The sequence below is a fragment of the Lissotriton helveticus genome, chromosome 5_1, assembly GCF_964261635.1.
Source record: "Lissotriton helveticus chromosome 5_1, aLisHel1.1, whole genome shotgun sequence".
NCBI lineage: Eukaryota > Metazoa > Chordata > Amphibia > Caudata > Salamandridae > Lissotriton > Lissotriton helveticus.
The window spans coordinates 502474820-502493555 of NC_136065.1; the positions used below are offsets into that span (position 1 = coordinate 502474820).

At 40.6% G+C, this 18736-nt stretch overlaps 1 protein-coding gene across 1 annotated transcript in view; it reads right to left on the reverse strand.

Moving 5' to 3' along the window:
- The window catches only part of SLC45A1 (solute carrier family 45 member 1), a 217707-nt gene that overhangs the window by 59205 nt on the left and 139766 nt on the right, over window positions 1–18736 (reverse strand). The window contains exon 5 of the mRNA XM_078641000.1: window positions 16939–17660. Coding sequence (XP_078497126.1) covers window positions 16939–17660 — 722 coding nt within the window. The remainder of the gene's footprint in view (window positions 1–16938; window positions 17661–18736) is intronic.

Consider the following 18736-nt stretch of genomic DNA (forward strand, 5'->3'; position numbering starts at 1 on the left):
CTTTCGTCCGTCCGCCATCCTAATGAGCCCCTTAGTTAATAGTTATTATTAGACAAGCCCTTTTACAAATGTTATTAATGTATTCACATTTAATAATGTTTTTGTATAATGATTTCTTTTTATCTTATTGTATTCTCTAAATGTTGTACATTTATAGGCGGTAATGACCGAGCGAAATAAACATGATTAATGACTGACTGACTTTGAGGGACCTATGCTGACTTTATGCCTGACTGGAAGACTTTGAGTTCCAAAAAATAGATTACATACTAAGGTCAAAACTGTGACCACTGTAATTTGCTTGGTATAATCAAGTTCTGCTACATTGAAGTTGGCCTGAAATCATGTCTAGGTCCTGGTCAACTGCGAACAGATGCTTTACATTAGAGCTTTACTTTATTAAGTCACTTTCAGCCTGATTCATGTACGGGCCGTTTTGCGTGGCCCTAATAGCGAATCATAGCGACTCGCTATTGAGGACACGCAAAACGGCATTCATGTAGGAATTGCTAAATCAATAGCGATTCCTACATGTTCTCTATTTGCGAGTAGCAATTTGCTACTCGCAAAAAAAGGAATAACTCCCCATTCATTCCTATGGGCCAAAAGGCCCATAGGAATGAATGGGGAGTATCCCTCATTTGCGAGTAGCAATTTGCTACTCGCAAATCAGATAGCGATTTTAAGGGTGCCAGGGGTGTCCAAAGGACACCCTGTAGCATCCCTAAAATGCACATTTGAACAGGTGTTGCGCACACACATGTCCAAAGAACATGTGTGTGTGCAACATGCAACTTAGAAAAATGCTTTTAAAAGCATTTTTCTGAGTTTTTGCTATTTACCGAGAGGTCTGACCTCTCGGTAAATAGCGGCCCAAAAGTGCTAAATCGCAATTTTTTATTGTGTCATGAATAGCATTTGAGGAATCTCTATTAGAGATTCCTTAAATGCCATTCCTCGCAAATATGCGCATTCTTAAATAGCGATTTTTGCATTTGGGATGATGAATACCAAATGCAAAAATCGCACTCGCAAAGGGCCAGATTCTCAGAATCTGGCCCTTTTGCGAGCGCTTTTAGCTACATGAATCAGGCTGTTTTTGCCTTAAACGTTTAAAAATTCAGATCCCAGGCTCCTCTTATCTGATTTTTATTTTTTGTTTTTGTTTTGTTCATTAAAATGTTCTCAATTTTTCTAAGCTGGTTTAGGAATTTCATTGTGTTGTTTTTTTACTTTAAAATTGATGGTACAGCTTGAACTTAACACCATTTTCTGGGGAATTACCTGCTATTTGTGCCACAACTACCAGGTGTTGAGCAGAGATTAGGAACTGCATTTATTCTAACCACATTGGGGCAGATTTACAAGCCCCTTGCACCACTTTTGCGTCACTTTTCCCATGTTAAAAGTGACACAAAAGTGGCTCATGGGGATTGTAAATCTGCCCTACTGTGTTTATTAAGTTGTCAGGAGGGAGTACCCCTCTCCCAAATTATTAACACAATTTCTGACAGGCGCACATCTACAGCCCCTGTCATGGCATACCACTTCCTAATGCCCCCTGTACAGACCAGGACCGTACCCCTGATTACAAAATGAAGTGTGTTTTCACCCAAATGTGCAAATGGCGTGTTCTGGGGATAGTGCAACACTGAAAGGTGAAGCAGCAGTGTTGAACTTCTGCTCAGTCTTTCAATGATTGTGTACTCCTGCATAGTAATTTATAGTGTTGTAGCGGGTTGTTGGGTTTGTAGGTGGGTAGGATGGGAAGTTAATTAAGTAATAATGAATTATTATTAAACAATAATTTTTAAGTATGTGATTGAAATTAATTATGCATATTATCTACTACTGATTTATTTTAGTTTTATTTCAGGTGTGAGTTTCTAGGTTTGTAGGGGTATAATTGGGAAGTTAATTAAGTAATAATTATAATTAGCTATTCATCTTTATTAATATTTTAATTTATTAATAGTTATGTATATTGTGTTGTAATTATAGATTTTAGTCATATTTTAGGCGTGGGCTGCTGGCTTTGTGGGGCATAGGATGGACAATGTATTAAGTAATCAATAAATAACAATTATGATTTGTATTTAATTATTTAATTGATTATTAATTATGTAAACGGTCTTATACTTATTTATTTCAGTTATATTTTAGGCTTGGGCAGCTTAATATGATTAATAATTATATAATTATTTAATTGATTATTAATTATGTAAACTGTGTTACAGTTATTTATTTCAGTTATATTTTAAGTGTGGGTTGCTAGGTTTGCAGGGGTTAAGGGTGGTAAATTGAATAAGTAATAAATAAATAACAATCTTTTTATTGAACATTAATTATTACATTGTATATTAATAATGTGAATTGGTTTTTATTTTTAAATATATATTTGTATGTCAATTAATATTGTTTGAATTAACAGTTTAATATGTTTTATCAATTAAGAGGTCTATTCAAATGTGTAGTGTGTTTGAAGTGAAGTACTTTCCCTACTTTTGCACAGAATGGAGTGGGAATAGTGAATTGAATCCCTCCAAAATCTGACGCTTTGCCTACTCTTGCACAGACTGGAGTGGGAATAGTAAATTTAACCCCTCTGAAGTTCAACTGTTTCCCTACTGTTGCACCGACTGGAGTGGAAATATTGAATCTTACCCCTCCGAAGTCCAATGCTTTCTCTACGGTTGTACAGACTGGAGTGGGAGTAGAAAATGTAACCCCTTCGAAGTCCAACACTTTCCCTACTGTTTAGGTTATTTTTCAGTAAATGTGTTTTTTTAGGGTTTTACATTTATACTATTTAATTTATTGTCTAAATTAATTAATATATGTTTGTTATTGAATTATTTATATTATTTAAAGTTTTGTCGTGCATGTATTCTATATATATATATATATACACACATTTTTCTTTTTTATATATACTCATAAATATGTTTTATTTTCATAGAAATACATTTCAAATATAAAAAAACTTAATATAATGTAAAATGAATAATTGTATATAATTATGTTACACTATATATATATATATATATATATATATGTCTATATATATTTTAATAAACATACACATATATGTATATATTTGTGTTTGTGTTTATATAATTATATATTTATATATAGTATTTAATATTTCTGGAATATATTTAATTCACATTATGTTAACTTTATATATTTGAATATTTCACATTCTCTACTTTAAACTCTATTTATATTGAAAGATCGATATTTCTGTGTGATATTAAGATCAGCAATATTTGTCCATGATATTTTTGTACTTACCATTATAAGTATAGGAACACAATATTTTGGTAAACGATGCATTTAACATGATATTTGTGTCAAACAATATTGTTTACATCAATATTTGTGACAGTGATACAGTTTGGGCTTGACTGTTGCTATTGGAGAAGGGTCAAGAATGCATATGGCTGGGTCCAAACTGAGGGGGCATTGTGGGGAAAAGAGCAATAGATTAGAATGCTACTCCGAGCTATTGCCATTGGTTAGACTTATTACAAGCATTTCTCCCATCTCTTTTTGTGTGTTTGGAGAAAAACAAAGTGGGCGTAAGAACAAAGGCAGCCCCACATTGGCAAGTACAGACTCACATTTGCATGTGGCAAGGTCCCATGCAAATGAAGAAGCACCCAATTGTTATTGTGTGGTCATAAAATGTGAGCTTTCACTATGGGTTTACAGAGGGAGGCGTACAAACATCTGTAATATAAAAGTGGTCTGGGCAGCAAAAGGTTTGCATAAACCAATGCCCTTTGCTAGCCAGGACACTTGCGTAATTCGCCCCCATAGCAATAAAACAGCATTACAACAGCAACAACAAAGGTCATTTGTGTTTTGTTTACAAGTCAGTTGTCCAGGTAGCAGCGCGGCTGCTTCAATTTCTTGAGCTATCCACAGAAATAAAACAGGCTGCAGAGTAGCTTTAAAAAGGCTTCTCTTTCACGAACTGGTTGAATTTCACACTTAAAGGAAATGACAATTGCAACGTCCAAGTAATGACCTTGTGTTTCACTACAGAAGCTTCCCTAAAGGCTTGAATTACATTGTGAAATGCTGACTAGGACGATAAATCTGCAGACATTTTAAATATTCTGTGCAGAAGGTCGCGTCGACTTGCTCAAGAGAACTGAGTGCAGCTGAGTTTGGTTATCTATGAGCGTCTCCTCTCTGCAACTCAGCTCATAAATAACCCTATAAAGAACTGAGTGTCAATTAAAGAGCAAGCAGAAGCAAGGAAGAACGAAATGTGGGAAAATAAAAAATGGAAAGAAGAAATATTGAATGGAAGGAAGGGTGGATCAATGAGTAGGTGGATGAATGAGCGGATGGATGAATGAGTGGGTAGATGCATGAGTGGGTGGGAGGGTGAGAAACTGGATAGGTGAATGGACTGGTGAAAGGATGGCAGAGTATAGGGATAGATGGATCAGTGAGTGAAAGGATGAGTGAATGGTCGGCAGAGTGGATGGATGGATGGGAGAGTGGATAGATGGATGAATGAATGGCAGAATGGATGGAGGGAATGGGGAAGATTGAATGATGGATGAAAGAACGAATGGGTGACAGACTGTAAAGGAGAAATAGTAGATGGAAGGGTGAAAGGATGAATGAATAGATCCTTGGATGGAAAAGACAACGGTTCTCTTCTAGGGAAGTTCAGCGCACTTACTTCATTTGATTGGTGCTATGAGATCTTTATTTCAAAGTGGGGGACATTTTGGTTTTCTAGCTACTCCCTTGACTGTTGACCATGTTGACCATCACATCCTAATGCATGGGGACTGTCCTCGTCTCCAATGGATACCTGCCTATTGACTTTTACTACTTCTTAATGTAAATATATAAACCAGCATTTCTCTGGCCATGCCAACTCTATGCTTGGCAGAAGGGGCAGCTCACAGGCTTACAACTTCTTAAGTATTACCAAATTGCTCCGGAAGCACAGAAATAGGCACAAGTACCCATTGCAATTAAGGAACCATTACCGTAACTCAGCAACTAGATATCAGTAGCTAGTTATGGTATTGTCCAATTTCACAGATTTCAATATAATTAAGACAATTCACTGTTCCTTGCATAAACAGGGCTTAATTTATGAACTGTGAGTGCAGGGGTCCAACGTTTTTGTTAGTATCCCACCACCGGTGCCTCTCTGGGCTAGGGTTGCTGAATACCAAGTCCGACTCGTTTCATTCCCTCCTATGCCTCTTTCTTTAACCACCCTTAACGTACTGTCTCTATCTCACTCTTACAGGTTCTTATTCACACCTGCTTTCTCCTCTTGTCTCCATCTCTCGGTCCTTCTTTTTCCGCTCTTAGAGTTTGATAAGCGGAATGCTCCATCAACATGTGACAGATAGCCTGTCCCCTGTATTAGGATATATTGAACTTGTAATGCAGCGGACATTCCATCCGCCACGTTTGTTAAGGTGTAACTCATGTGCCAAAGTCTACATAAGGCCCTGAGTTCAGGACAGAATAGAACTCAAAAAAGACAAAAGTCTATGGGCCAGATGTAGGTCACCAAACACCGGTCGGTAATGGCCGATATTGGCCGTTACCGACCGGTATTTGGGATTTGACATGTAGGTGGCCTTAATTTTACCGATTCGGTAAATTTACCGATTCGGTAAAATACAGAATCGGCAAAGTTACCGAATCGGTAAATCCAGATGTAGATGGCACTTTAAACAGTGCCACAGGCCATTACCGATTCGTTATTTACCACCAAATACTATTTGGTGGTAAATAACGAATACCTGTGTACATGTACACCTGTGCTATGTGGCACACATACATGCCCTAAGGGCATGTATGTGTGTCACATGGCACACAAGCCAAAATCAGGTGTGCAACAGGGTGTCAAAGTGACACCCTGTTCCCCTTGACAAATCAGTATTTTTACCGATTCAGTAATTGACATTGATTCCTATGGGCCTGTAGGCCCATGGGAATTAAAAGCAATTACCGAATTGGTAAATACCGATTCGGTAATTACCGAATCATAACGATTCGGTAAAAATTACCGAATTTTTACCTACATCTGATTTACCGAATCTAGAATACCGAATCGGTAAAATTCGGTATTCTAGAGTCGGTAAATCAGATTTACCTACATCTGGCCCATAATCTTTTGATCAGTAGAATGGGCTCCCCTGCCAGAGGCATAAAATTTCTATTTTTCAATCAATGAAAAAGCTTTGATCATCAAGGTCTAGGATGGTGCCAATGCTTATAGTCCATGAAGCAAAATATGGAGTATGGGTCTTCTCAATAGAAAAGACAAAGAAATGTTACCTCCAACCATCATTTATTCCACTCCATCGCTACCTGATGATGTCAAAAAACAAATACATCACAGTTTTTATCCCCACAGACTGCGCCTTCCCTGTTACTTCACAGTCGCCTGAAATGCAGGCACAGTTTACCCATCGTATCTCTATGACGTTACTACTTTTTAGTGATGCCATTAATCAACTCATTTCCCTTTGAGTGCTCATTTCGCTCTAGTCTTTGCTCTCTAGACCCTGTGAGCTTTGGCATGGTAGGATTTTCTTACAGTTCTATAGTATAATGATGTGAACTTGCTGATCAGTGTATGTTTGTTCGCTTATTGCAGAGATGAGCAAGACGAATGGAATTAGGAATATAAGATCTTGAGGTTTCACCCGAGTTTGGTATGGTTAATCATTCGCTTTATGATGAGCAGCTGGTAGTTCCAAAATCTGTCTTCTTCGACCGCTGGCACTCTCCCACCTTTTTGGTTGAGTGTAATCCAAGGAGTTTGTTGAGAGCAATGTTGGGAAACGGAATGATGTAAGAGGGAGTGTGAAGGTGAAGGTTCTTCTGCGAGGAGGTGAGTGCTCTACATGTTATGCGCAATGGATTATAGGGATATCATTGTTCTGCAGATAACAGAGGAATGGAACCTTTGTCTCCTGTTCTCAGTGATTACATACTAAGGGACTTTTATTCTGTATTTTCTTGGATATTGTGATTTGTTCTCTCTCTCTCTCTCTTTTGGATTGGGTAGTCTGTGCTGCAACATATATATGTTATTGCCATCTACCCAAGGTGTTACCACTAGCTAAATCCTTGTACTAGTGTTTATACCTTCTTACACTAGCCTCACAGTTATGGGCCTGAGCCAAAGACAGAAGCTTATATTTTGAGGATATGCTGTTAAAAGTTTAAAGTTACTTGCCAGTATGGTTATATTACAGCTATTATTACCTGACCCCCTAATATCATCCTGTGCAGGTAAATAATGCTCCCACTTTCTCTGTCCACTTCAGGTTCCTGTTACTGAATCTAGGCAGCAGGAGAATAACAGCAGATAGAACCATTATTCTTGTTTATGATTAGCAAATCAAAGCTCAGTGTTCCCACTGTCACTCAAAGCGTGCTAACAGATGTTGAAGTCATGAGAACAGAACCATGAACAGTCTGCTGCAGCTAACTCACACCCTTTTCCATGTCTTTACTGGGGGAACAACTGCCTGCATCAGGTCTGTGGTATGTAACCATCAGGACAAGATCGCTGCTCCTTCTGTGTGCAGAAGGGAAATAAAGGGATAAGTAGGTGGGTGTGGAAACTGGGCATGGTCAGCAACTCTTCTGTCAGTGAGGAAGTGAGGTCCCACATCCAAGGGCCATCCAACTTGCACCATAGCCTAGTTGGGCAAACACAATGTACAGTAGGAACACATATTATGTTGAATGCCAAGGGTAGCATGAGTGTGCTTACACCAACATCTGATGACTTGTCTTTGTTGGATTTGGTTCTCAGGGATCTAGCTGGTGGCAGACCTTTCAGGATTAAAATGATCTAATGCCCCAGAGATGCAGTTGGTATTTAAGTTGAATTGTAACTTTCTGCCTAGGTGTAGTGGTCAAAGTGTGCCGATGCTTCACAAAATCAAGCTTGGACCACTGTCCGAGGAAAGTGGTGCTGATATAAGAGGCTCAGAATTCCTTGCAGTACTGTTTGCATTCCTTGGGACTCAGGCACATTCTGCTCTTTTCATGCCAGGCAGTTACACCAGGTAACAGAACCACGCTCCTTCTGTGGTTTGTTCTTGTTACGAACCTATCCAGGTAAGCTGCATCTAACTCATATTCCCCTTTATTGGTTAAGTCCATCTCCTAGTTCAAGTGTTTTTTCAAAGGATAAAGCTGCCAGATTGAATGCACAGGGACCCACTACAAACATAAGGTCTTTGTCTCCGGTAACCCTCCAATTTAGGGCCTCATGTAGGTAAATAGTATTTACCGATTCGTAAATACCGAATTTTACCGATTCGGTATTTACGAATCGGTAAATGCTATGTAGTTAAAAAATCGGTAAAAATTACCGAATTGTTAAGATTCGGTATTTACCGAATCGGTATTTACACAAAATCTAAATAAACTAAAAATTACAGTATGCGCTGATGACGTGGACGTCTTTTTACCAAATCCATCAGTCACACTGGTAAACATTGTTAAGGAGGAAAATTGATATGGACTCTTCTCTGGTTATAAATGTAATATATCAAAGACTCTAGTCCTCCTTCACTTGAAACCAGAAGCCCCGATCGCCGGGGTAGCTCATCTGCAACATACTTGGTGTCCAATTAAGCCAGCTGGTTAGGAAAGTTATCAAATTGAACTATGAACCCCTACTGCTTTCAGTTATTAGTAAATTGACGCTGTAAAATAAGCTCCAGATAAGCATCATTGGTAGATGCAACATTATCAAAATGAATATTCTGCCTAAATCTCTATATCTATTTCGGACAATCCACCTGGTTCGCCAATACGTTTTTTAAACACTTTGGGGCAGATTTACAAGCCCCTTGCGCCACCAGTACGTCACTTTCTGTGACGTACTGGTGGCGTATTTTCCTGCTCCATATTTACAAGGACAGGAAAAGCCACCCTGCGTAGCTTTTCCTGTCCTTGTAAATATAGCCCCTTTACACGCAGCACTTTGCGTGAAAGGGGCGTTCCATGGTTGTTGCTGTGGGTGTTCCCACGCAACACCCATGGAACAAGACACATTTCCAGATTTACGAGGAATCGTAAATTAGGAAATGTGTGTGAATGCTACGCCTCGTATGAGAAATAACAACCTAGGCAATTGTACCGTCTTGTCTATACAATGATAGATGGGAGAATCAAAACATTAACAAATAAGGTTCTGTTTTTTATTGTCACAGCTATTTTTAGAAAAGACACATTATAAAATACATACTTCAATAAAAAGATCTGAACCTATATGCAATATAGAACAAATCAAATACAATATTATGAGCACGAAAATCACAAAAAATGAAAAAACATAAATAGTGGCACAACAATAAATTCGACGCGCGTTTCGGCGAACCAGCGCCTTCTTCAGGAATAGCCACGTATTACCTAGAGAAAGAAGTGTGTAATAAAATACATTTATTAAAAATAAGATACATTCAATATATCACCTTATCATTATAAAATTATCTATACAATGAAAAAGACAAATTAAAATAAATCAATTGTAACAACATAGCCACATAACTCATAGTTAAAATACCTAAAGTGAATGTTTTTCAATCCCCCAAAAATGGACAAGAGAGAGTTACAAACCAATTAAGTCTATAAAATATGGTTTACTTCAGTGCTCATTTAAGACCATAACTGCATATAATTTGTATTTTAACTATGAGTTCTGTGGCTATGTTGTTACAATTGATTTATTTGAATTTGTCTTTTTCATTGTATAGATAATTTTATAAGGTGATATATTGAATGTATCTTATTTTTAACAAATGTATTTTATTACACACTTCTTTCTCTAGGTAATATGTGGCTATTTCTGAAGAAGGCGCTGGTTCGCCGAAACGCGCGTCAAATTTATTGTTGTGCCACTTTTTATGTTTTTTTCATTTTCTGTGATTTTGGTGCTCATAACATTGTATTTGATTTGTACAGATCTTTTTATTGAAGTATGTATTTTATAATGTGTCTTTTTTAAAAATAACTGTGACTATAAAAAACAGAACCTCATTTGTTAATGTTTTGATTCTCCCATCTATCATTGTATAGACAAGACGGTACAATTGCCTAGGTTGTTATTTCTCATACATATGTGTCCCTGACCTAGGAATTGAATTGATTTTTAATTCAGGGGGTCCTTGTTATATACTTTGATTGCTACGCCTCCCCAGGGGAGGCGTAGGGAGGCGCAACGAGGAGAAATGTTTTCATTTCTCCTAGTTTTTTCCTCTTTTAATGTGTGCTGCATTCTACAGCACTATTGAAAGAGGAAAATGCCTGTAGTGATTGTTTTTGTGCAGGAAGGTGCCCCTTCCTGCACAAAAACAATCTCCCCATGATGCAGGCATCCTTGCACCATGGTTCAAGGGTGCCTGCGCCGGCGCATGGCAGCTGTTTGTGCGCCAGCGCAGGGGAGAGCACAGGAATGCAACATGTTATTGTAAATATGTCGCATTCCTGTGCTTTGGATGTACCGCAGCGTGGCACAGCCAAATGGCTTGCGTTGCCGCGCTGCGGCACTTCCTCCTAAAACTGCCCCTTTGAATGTACCATTGGTAGCTTCATTTAGGGATGTAGGCGGGCTAGAGGTGCTGTAAGACTTTTAAAATGTCCTTATGGGTAGGGTGGGCTGAAGCTTCTCGATTTGAAGCTTTATTTTCAGGGGGAATTTGCAGGTCGCCTGCGTAATCTGCTAATGCAAAGTGACCCAGGGTCAGAAGTAGGTGGCCAAATAGCGAGCGCTAGCCCTGAAATTCTCAGAGTTTCAGCGTTTGTGATCGCTATTTGGCTGTGAGCAATGTAGGTGAGTTAAACCTACTAGCAAAATAAGGAATCGCAAAATTGTGATTCCTTATTTTGCTCTTGCATTTAAGGAATCGGAAATTGCGATTCCTTAAATGCAAAGTAAGTAGCACAAAAGAAAGTGCACTTTATCCTTAAGGAATCGCTAATTACCACCAACTTCAAGTTGGTGGTAATTAGCGATTTCCTTTATAAAACACTTTTTTGCTTTTTTTAAAGTGCCATGTGGCACACATTCATGCCCTTAGGGCATGTAAGTGCGCCACATGTGCACACATGCACATTTCAGGGGTGCAGCAGGGTGTGCTTTTGACACCCTGGCACCCTTGAAATAGCGCCCGCTATTTGCGGTTCACTAATAGCGAATCGCAAATGGAGAATATCTTCCCATTCATTCCTATGGGCCTCCAAGCCCATAGGAATGAATGGGTAGGTATTCCTTATTAATGAATCTCAATTAGCGATTCGTTATTAAGGAATATTAAGGTTTCACTAATATTTTAACGATTCCTACCTACCTTCAATTTTGCGAGTCTTTAATAGCGAATCGGTAAAATTTGCTATTAAGGATTCGCAAATTTGATTCTACATCTGGCTCCCAAATATCTACTAGATACGCCTTTGTATGATAACCCAGCATTCCTGGCTAAATTCCACGATGTAGTAGGTAAAGCCTGGAGGCGCTATGGGGTGGGCCAACTCTATGACTTTAATCGATTTCACACATTTGCTGGCCTCCAGGTCTCTTACGATCTCCCTCAGCATTTCTTTTTTATACACCAACAGACAAGTAATTTTTTTATGTCTGCATGTAAGATTATGTCTGAATTGGGCAGCGCTGACCTACACTCTTGTTTGCATAAGGCGTCTCGAAAATTGTTAATGAGCACATTTTATCAAGAGCTCTGCCAACATAGGGTCGAGGACAGCCCCGCCCTCGCAGTGAAATGGAGTAAGGTGCTTCCTGATAAAATTCTTGCCTCGGAAGTTTTAAATGCTTTAGAGACTGTGGATGGCTTACTTCATTCTATTAATCTATGGCTGCAACAGTTTAAGACAATCTACATGCAGTATGATACACAGGGCAGAATAGCCAAGTGTGGTGGGAACCCTGGGAATGAAAAAACGAAGGGCCTCATCTACAAGAAAATGACGCAGCGCAGCACCGCAAGCCATTTAGCTGCGCCATGCTGCATCATTTTCAAAGCACAGGGATGCATCGTATTTGCAACAATATGACTCACCCCTGTGATTTCCCCTGCGCTGGCGAACAATTGGCTGCCAGGCAGGCACCTTAGTGTTATTTTGCAAGGGTGCCTGCACTGCAGGGATGATTGATTTTATGCAGGAAGGGACACCTTCCTGCACGAAAAAAAATCATTGACAGCATTTGCCTTTTTCTATGCGTGCACAAAAAAAGTGACACACCAGCAGCGCAATAGGCTTGTAAATAAGCCTCAAAGTGTACCAAGTTCAGGGGTTATGCAGCAGATATCTTACACGTTTCCTACTTGTCCTAATTTCCAAGTCTTCTGTGATGGGGCAACCCAATGTTTAATTCCCAGTCTTGGAAATGATATTCAACTTTGCTTCAAGGAGATTATGTTGGGCTACAAAATGGAATTTGATAGTCGAATTTGACATGGACTTGAGACGGATGTTGTCCATAGCAATTGTCTTGGCCAGGCTCTGCATCACTAGCGCATGGGTTTCCCCCATTCCCCCTAGGGCAGTTGAGTGGTGGACTGTTATTCGACAAACATGTGTCAGACCTGGCCCAGGATAAAGCAAGGGGCATCTGCTCTATCAAATCTGGTCACAATTTAACCGGGATCTATAAAGCAGTGTTTGTGTATGAAAATTACGGCTATGGATCGATACAGAAAATTATGAGTCTGTTAATTAATCATGTATAATGTGAAAGTGAGGTGTTCCAGCTCATCTTAAATTATGTTAAACTGTGTCATTTGTAATCTAATGTGTTCTAGCTATTTTTGCTCTCAGGTATAATATCCCTATTATGTCTTTCCATTTACTTTCTACTCCTATGTTTGTACTAAAAATGTGTGCTCAGAATTTGTGCCCTTTTGGGCCTTTATGTGTCAAATTCTGCTTTTGATCATCTGACTTAAGAAAATAATTTTAAAAAAGATTAAAAAGAAAATAGGAACCACATATCCACCTCCTATCAAACAATTGGACGACAACTACAACACAAACTTCCTAGTAAAAAATAGAGGGTTACTGCCACCAAAATATGGACCTACATAATCTGAATCAATCCCACTTCAAATATTGATGATGTTGTCTCAGGCCAAGACCTTGGCCTAAGTTCTGATTAAGTAGGCCAGTGTCACAAATGTGCTGGATTCTGGTGTTGGGATAACAGACATCAAAAATGTTTGATTCCGACCAGTGTCCCAAAAACTGGCAATTATGACTTTTCTCCTCAGAATGGGGAAAACTGCATGGAACCGTAGATCCCGGGTCCTTTTCCATGGGGTTTTCACTAGTTCTAAGGAGAAAACCCCTGATATTCTACACCTATTCGGAGGTGGTGTATCAACGGGAGGACTATGGGCATGAGGAGGGCATGGAGTGGAATAATCGGGGTACGATGTCAGGGCTGGCTTCAAGCTTTCCAATGGTCAGCAGGGTGAGGGGCCGGGCTGTGTTGTAGTTTGCAGTTACTGCCCCTGCAGCATTAAACATGTCCCAGTGTCTCCAGGCCCAGAATTATCAGGTCAAGACTTTACAGACCTAATAATACCACACCTGGGGATACTTATAAAGGTGGGTGGGGAACTTTTACTGGGAATGATTACAATGGGTGAAATATCTGTTACTTGTAATGAGAGCCTTACTTGTTATACCATGTGGACCTGGAAGATGCATATTTCCTAGTACCCCGTAGGCAGAGCACAAAATGATCCTAAATTATTCTTTGAGGACCAGTAGTACTGGATGCTACCCTTTGATCTCAATACAGCCACAAAAATATTTACTGAAATAATATTTCTGGCCTGCATCCCTGCACATAAATAAGACTATTACAAGTTAAATCTCACAGAATACTAATGTGGACACATTTTTTTCAGGTCACATTCTGCATGGAATTCCCAGTTCCATATGAATTACTAGTACCATTTACCAGCTACTTTGACCTGCTCTTCTAATGGAAGCAAGGGGACTGGTACGGGGTGGGGCTGGTGGATGACAGTTGTCAGGGAAGGTCACCATTATGTCATGGTCACCAGTAGGTGGTTATAGTTAGGACCTTGTTTCAATAGGAACCATTTTTTTGACTTGCTCACAACTTTGACGATGTTTGACAGCTCTTCACAAAAATTTCCAAAGAAAGTGACCCGGTTTGTCTAGTTCTCCATGGAGTGTTTAGGTGTGATCCATCAAGAAGGAGGTGAGATATCCATTCAGGCACTGAAAGACCAACTCACCCACCCAAGCAGGTACAAGGAAGGATTTTGTTTCTTTTATTTTCTTGTTGCACTATCTCTCTTCAAATATCTTCACATTTGAAACAACACCCATCCATATACAAGGCTCGAGGGGATGAGCCGGAATGCGTTGGGTCCGTGATGAATGTTCCGAAAACCGTAAATTAAAAAGATACTCTTTCTACACCAGTTCCTGGCCTACAGAGTGTAATTCCTCTTTCATATGAAGATACGCCGAGGCGATGGTAACATACATAGTAAAGAAATTGTCCCAATAAAGTTATGGTTACCTTTGGTTACAGCATCACAACACAACATATGTTTAAAAAACCTCTGCAATTCACCCCCCAAAAAATCCAAGTTAAAGGGCAATTGAGGTTACAAATTAATATAAAAAAAAACATTTAAAAAAACAACTTATGGTAAGGGGCACAATCCATAATTCGCACAGCAGGCCTGCAAACCATAACTCTTAACCCAAATCCAAATGCAATGCTCATAACCCAACCTTTAATGAACAGATGCCCTTCCAAAGTTGTAAATCATCTTACAAATGAGATTACATATCACATGACCATTGCCACTCTGTCAGAGGTGACTATGAATGTAGTATCATTAATTTGTTTAATTATGTGTTGGTGTTTAATACATTTCACTTTTAGGTGCTGTTATTGGTATATATATTGTGAGGCCATAAGCATAGCATTTGGTGTGCGCGTAATGGTTTGCATAGATGCTGTGTGTGTGACTTTCACAAAGCCTATCCTCATCTTCAGGCCTTGAGTCTAACTCACTGCAGGCAGCAAACCTCCACTGCACACAGCCTTTGGCTGTACGCAGATGAGGTTAGCCGCTGGCTCTGGCCTCTGCCAGTTCATGGACAGCCAACTCTGCTGCCAAAAGTTGTGGAAAATCGTGTGACACGTGACTCCCCCAAAAATAGCTGGTATTATATCCAAGACTTGATGCTTGAGAAGGCCTCCTTACCCAGTGTAGATCTACAGAGCCTAGGTATTAGTTGAAAGTTTAGCAGGACTGGAGTGATGAAACCTGGACAGAAATGCAAGGTAAAATGAATGGTGATGTATGTGAGAGAAGTGTGGTGCAGCGACCAGGGCAGCTGACTTAGGAGCACAGGGTTCACTGTTCGATCTCCGGCTCCCGCGGCAGCTTAGCTCAGCACCATGTGACTCTGGGCAATAGCTCACTTAATTTCCCCGACGGCCCCCAGCGCCTTGAGACCTGTAATACGGATTTACATTTTTTTTATGTGGATGACATCGTGATCAGTGCTTTGTGACACAGACAGAAATATTTACACTTACTGCAATTAAGTAGATTGGCAGTCAATAGGGAAAAGGCGATGATGAGATCCGAGTGAATATGTCAAGGCCAAGTACAAGGGCTGCAGTGGCATTTTGTATGCACCGCAGCCAAGACAAGACCAACCTAGAGAGAGAGTTGTAGTAGTCCAGACGAGACAAGTTAAGAGCCTGGAATTCATTTTTAAGGAAATGAGCCAGTAATTAGGGGATGATCTTTGATCCTTAGAGCCAGCTGAGCCATGGCGGACTTTGCAGTGAAGTTTCTGGAAGATCTGACTTGACCACTGCAAACTGTACTATTTCCTATCTTATCTAATTTGATCGGTCCTCATAAAATTGAATAAGTCTAATTCTGATTCCATTGCTGGTGAAAGTAAGGTGTTTAAAGCATTCACATCTTGCATTCTTTGTGAATTTATAAAACAATTTCAGTGTGGGCAGTAATACTTCAAGCTTTTCCATCTATGTGAAAATGTGTCTCAGGATTTGACAGGGGAAACTTCATGATAACATTCTGGTGTTCCTTCCCAAGCCCCTTCACCTTTCCTTCGCTTAGGGTAGTGATTTTAATAATATGTACACTGAATCATGGGGAAATGGATTTAGTTCAATTAAATTCAATAGAGACCAGATACATTCAATATTTAACAAATAGTTAGTCTCAATACATTAAATGCATTTTTCCATTGTTGAAAACCAATATAAATGGTCTTGCTGCTGTAGGGCACATTCTACAAGGACATGTTTGGACCACCCAAGCTAGAGATGTCTATTGCTGCCCAAAGTAGAATAAAATCTTTTTCAGATTTCCAGGAAAAATTATGGCTATTTAAATTATTCCTGTTTAGACTCAGTGTATGTAAATGTATCTCCTTTGGATAGCTTTAAGTCTGGCATGGAGCATGCATTCTGGACCATTGTTGGATGTTCATGACATTCGTTTTGCAGTGGAATTCACATAAATTCAAATGAGCACGACTTCAACAGGGACAAAGTATATAGAAAAACATATGCAAATTCTATTGAATCAGTAAGCCAGTCATTCGAATCTCACGTAGGATGTTTCTATTGTTTATGTTAGGGTAGCCAAGAACATTTAAAACAAAGTAAACATCACCACCACCAGGTAGGATGTCTTGGATTACAATTCAAACTTGTCTTTAGTTATTTTGAATGCTTATGCCAAACACCAGAAATGGGTAAAGAGAAAAACAGTAAAACTGACACTGATCCTGACTCTACTGAAAATTTGTAATTTGTTAGTTATCAACAATCATTATCATTATAGTTTTCTGATGTTTGCTTACCTCTTTGCTGAAGGTCACGTTCCTCCTCCTGCTGCTGTCTGGGCAGTTTACCGATACAACATCAGGAATAGCTAAAGTCTGAGGCCTTTTTAGGATCCCTGAGGATCTCTGCTTTGAAGCATCCAGAGATCCAGGTCTCAAACTATCTCTTTCCAATCCTGTGATCGCAGAATGCTCCCCGGCGGATAGAGATCCATTTTCATGGCAAAACAAACTACCCGGCAGCCTTGGTAGGCTGCCTGCCTGCCTGGGCAAGCTCCCTGAAACTTCTTGCCTTCCCGTAAAGCAGTCTATGAGCACATTGTCAATGTTGGAGGTACCAAACGAGGAGGCAAACTCATTAATTCCAGTTAAAGAGTTGTCCCGGCTCATTAGGCTGCCATATTTTGGCGTTAATGGACTGAGTGGGGAAATGGGACTTGTAAAACTTGCATATAACCGAGTTGACTTATGGGGGTCAAGGTTCTGATTTTCAGTCTCATCAAAGAAGACCGGCGGTGAGGGGGGCAACGGAAGACTTGGGCTCTTCATGACCTTTTTCTTGTTGTATGAGCAAAGGTGAGGTTTTTCTGGAATACTACTCAGAGTGAGGGCAGTCATTAGAACTAAAGTGATTGAGGTGAAGACATATATGACGCGCAGCTGTCCTCCCACCGCTCTTCCAAAGCTGGTTCCATCCCAGTTAATTCCTCCGACAATATAACCAAATCCACCGCCAAGACCTAGGAAGGAAAGCAAACATTCTCTAGTGAAATGGAGCATAAGCAGCCTCAAAAGTAGCAAAAACTGTGAGCAAATCATTGACAGGTACACCTTTCATTTGAAATATATAAAATCTCTGTTGTGTAAGCTTGCAAGTGTGCAGTCATTCACTGTAGTGGAAAACTGAGCTTCTGTCGGAGGATGTTTAAAGTGCTTAGTTAATACCCTGGAAAAAAAATTGATTTCCTTTTACAAGACTATGAAAAGGGGGGGCCCTCGGCCCCCCCGCACGCATGGCGGCGCGGCGACCGCCTCACCCCCTCTCCCCTCGGGTCCTTCGACGGTGGGGGCGTGCCCTGGGGGCGCGGCCCACCGCCGATTGGCCGGCGCCCCTCCTGACCCGGAATCAATGGACTGGTTCCGGGTCGGGGGAGGCGGGCGTTAGGAGGGGCCACCCGGCCCCTCGGGAATAAGAGGTTGGGAGCGCCCAGGAGACCCCCTTGTCCCTGGACGCTCCCTCGCTGAACGTTGTGCCCCGCGTTCGGGGCTTCTTTGTTTGTATAATTTTTCCCGCTTTTATTTTCCAGATAACGAAGCGGTTCTTTCCTCGAGCCAGCCGTCGTGGGATTGCCAGGATCGGCAGTGAGGCGGCAGTATCGGATTTCCCCCAGTTTTTTGCCTTCCAGCGGCAGTGGACTCGAGGCGGCAGCAGAGGTGCCAGGACGGGGAACTCTTCGTAGGAAGGAAAGGCGCCAGCTCGTTACACGGAGGGAGAAGGTATTTGTCGGCGCGGGGCAGGGCAGGGACGAGCAGCGGGCCAGCTCACGGCGTAGGTGTGCTCCGGGACTCGCGAGGGCCGGGGTAAGGCTGCGGGGGTTGTGAGCTACTGTGTGTGGCGAGCTACTGTGTGTGGCGGTCGCATTTTGTTGCCAGTATAACTAAGAACTTGCTTGCTTCCTGAATTATTTGGCGCGCATTCACGCGCATTCCCGCATTCGGTGGCATTTCGTGTAGCGAGAGAAAGCTGTGTTCTATTTTGAGTAGGCAATTGTTTGGGCGCGCAGTCTCGCGCATTCTCACTCGCGCCCAAACGAAG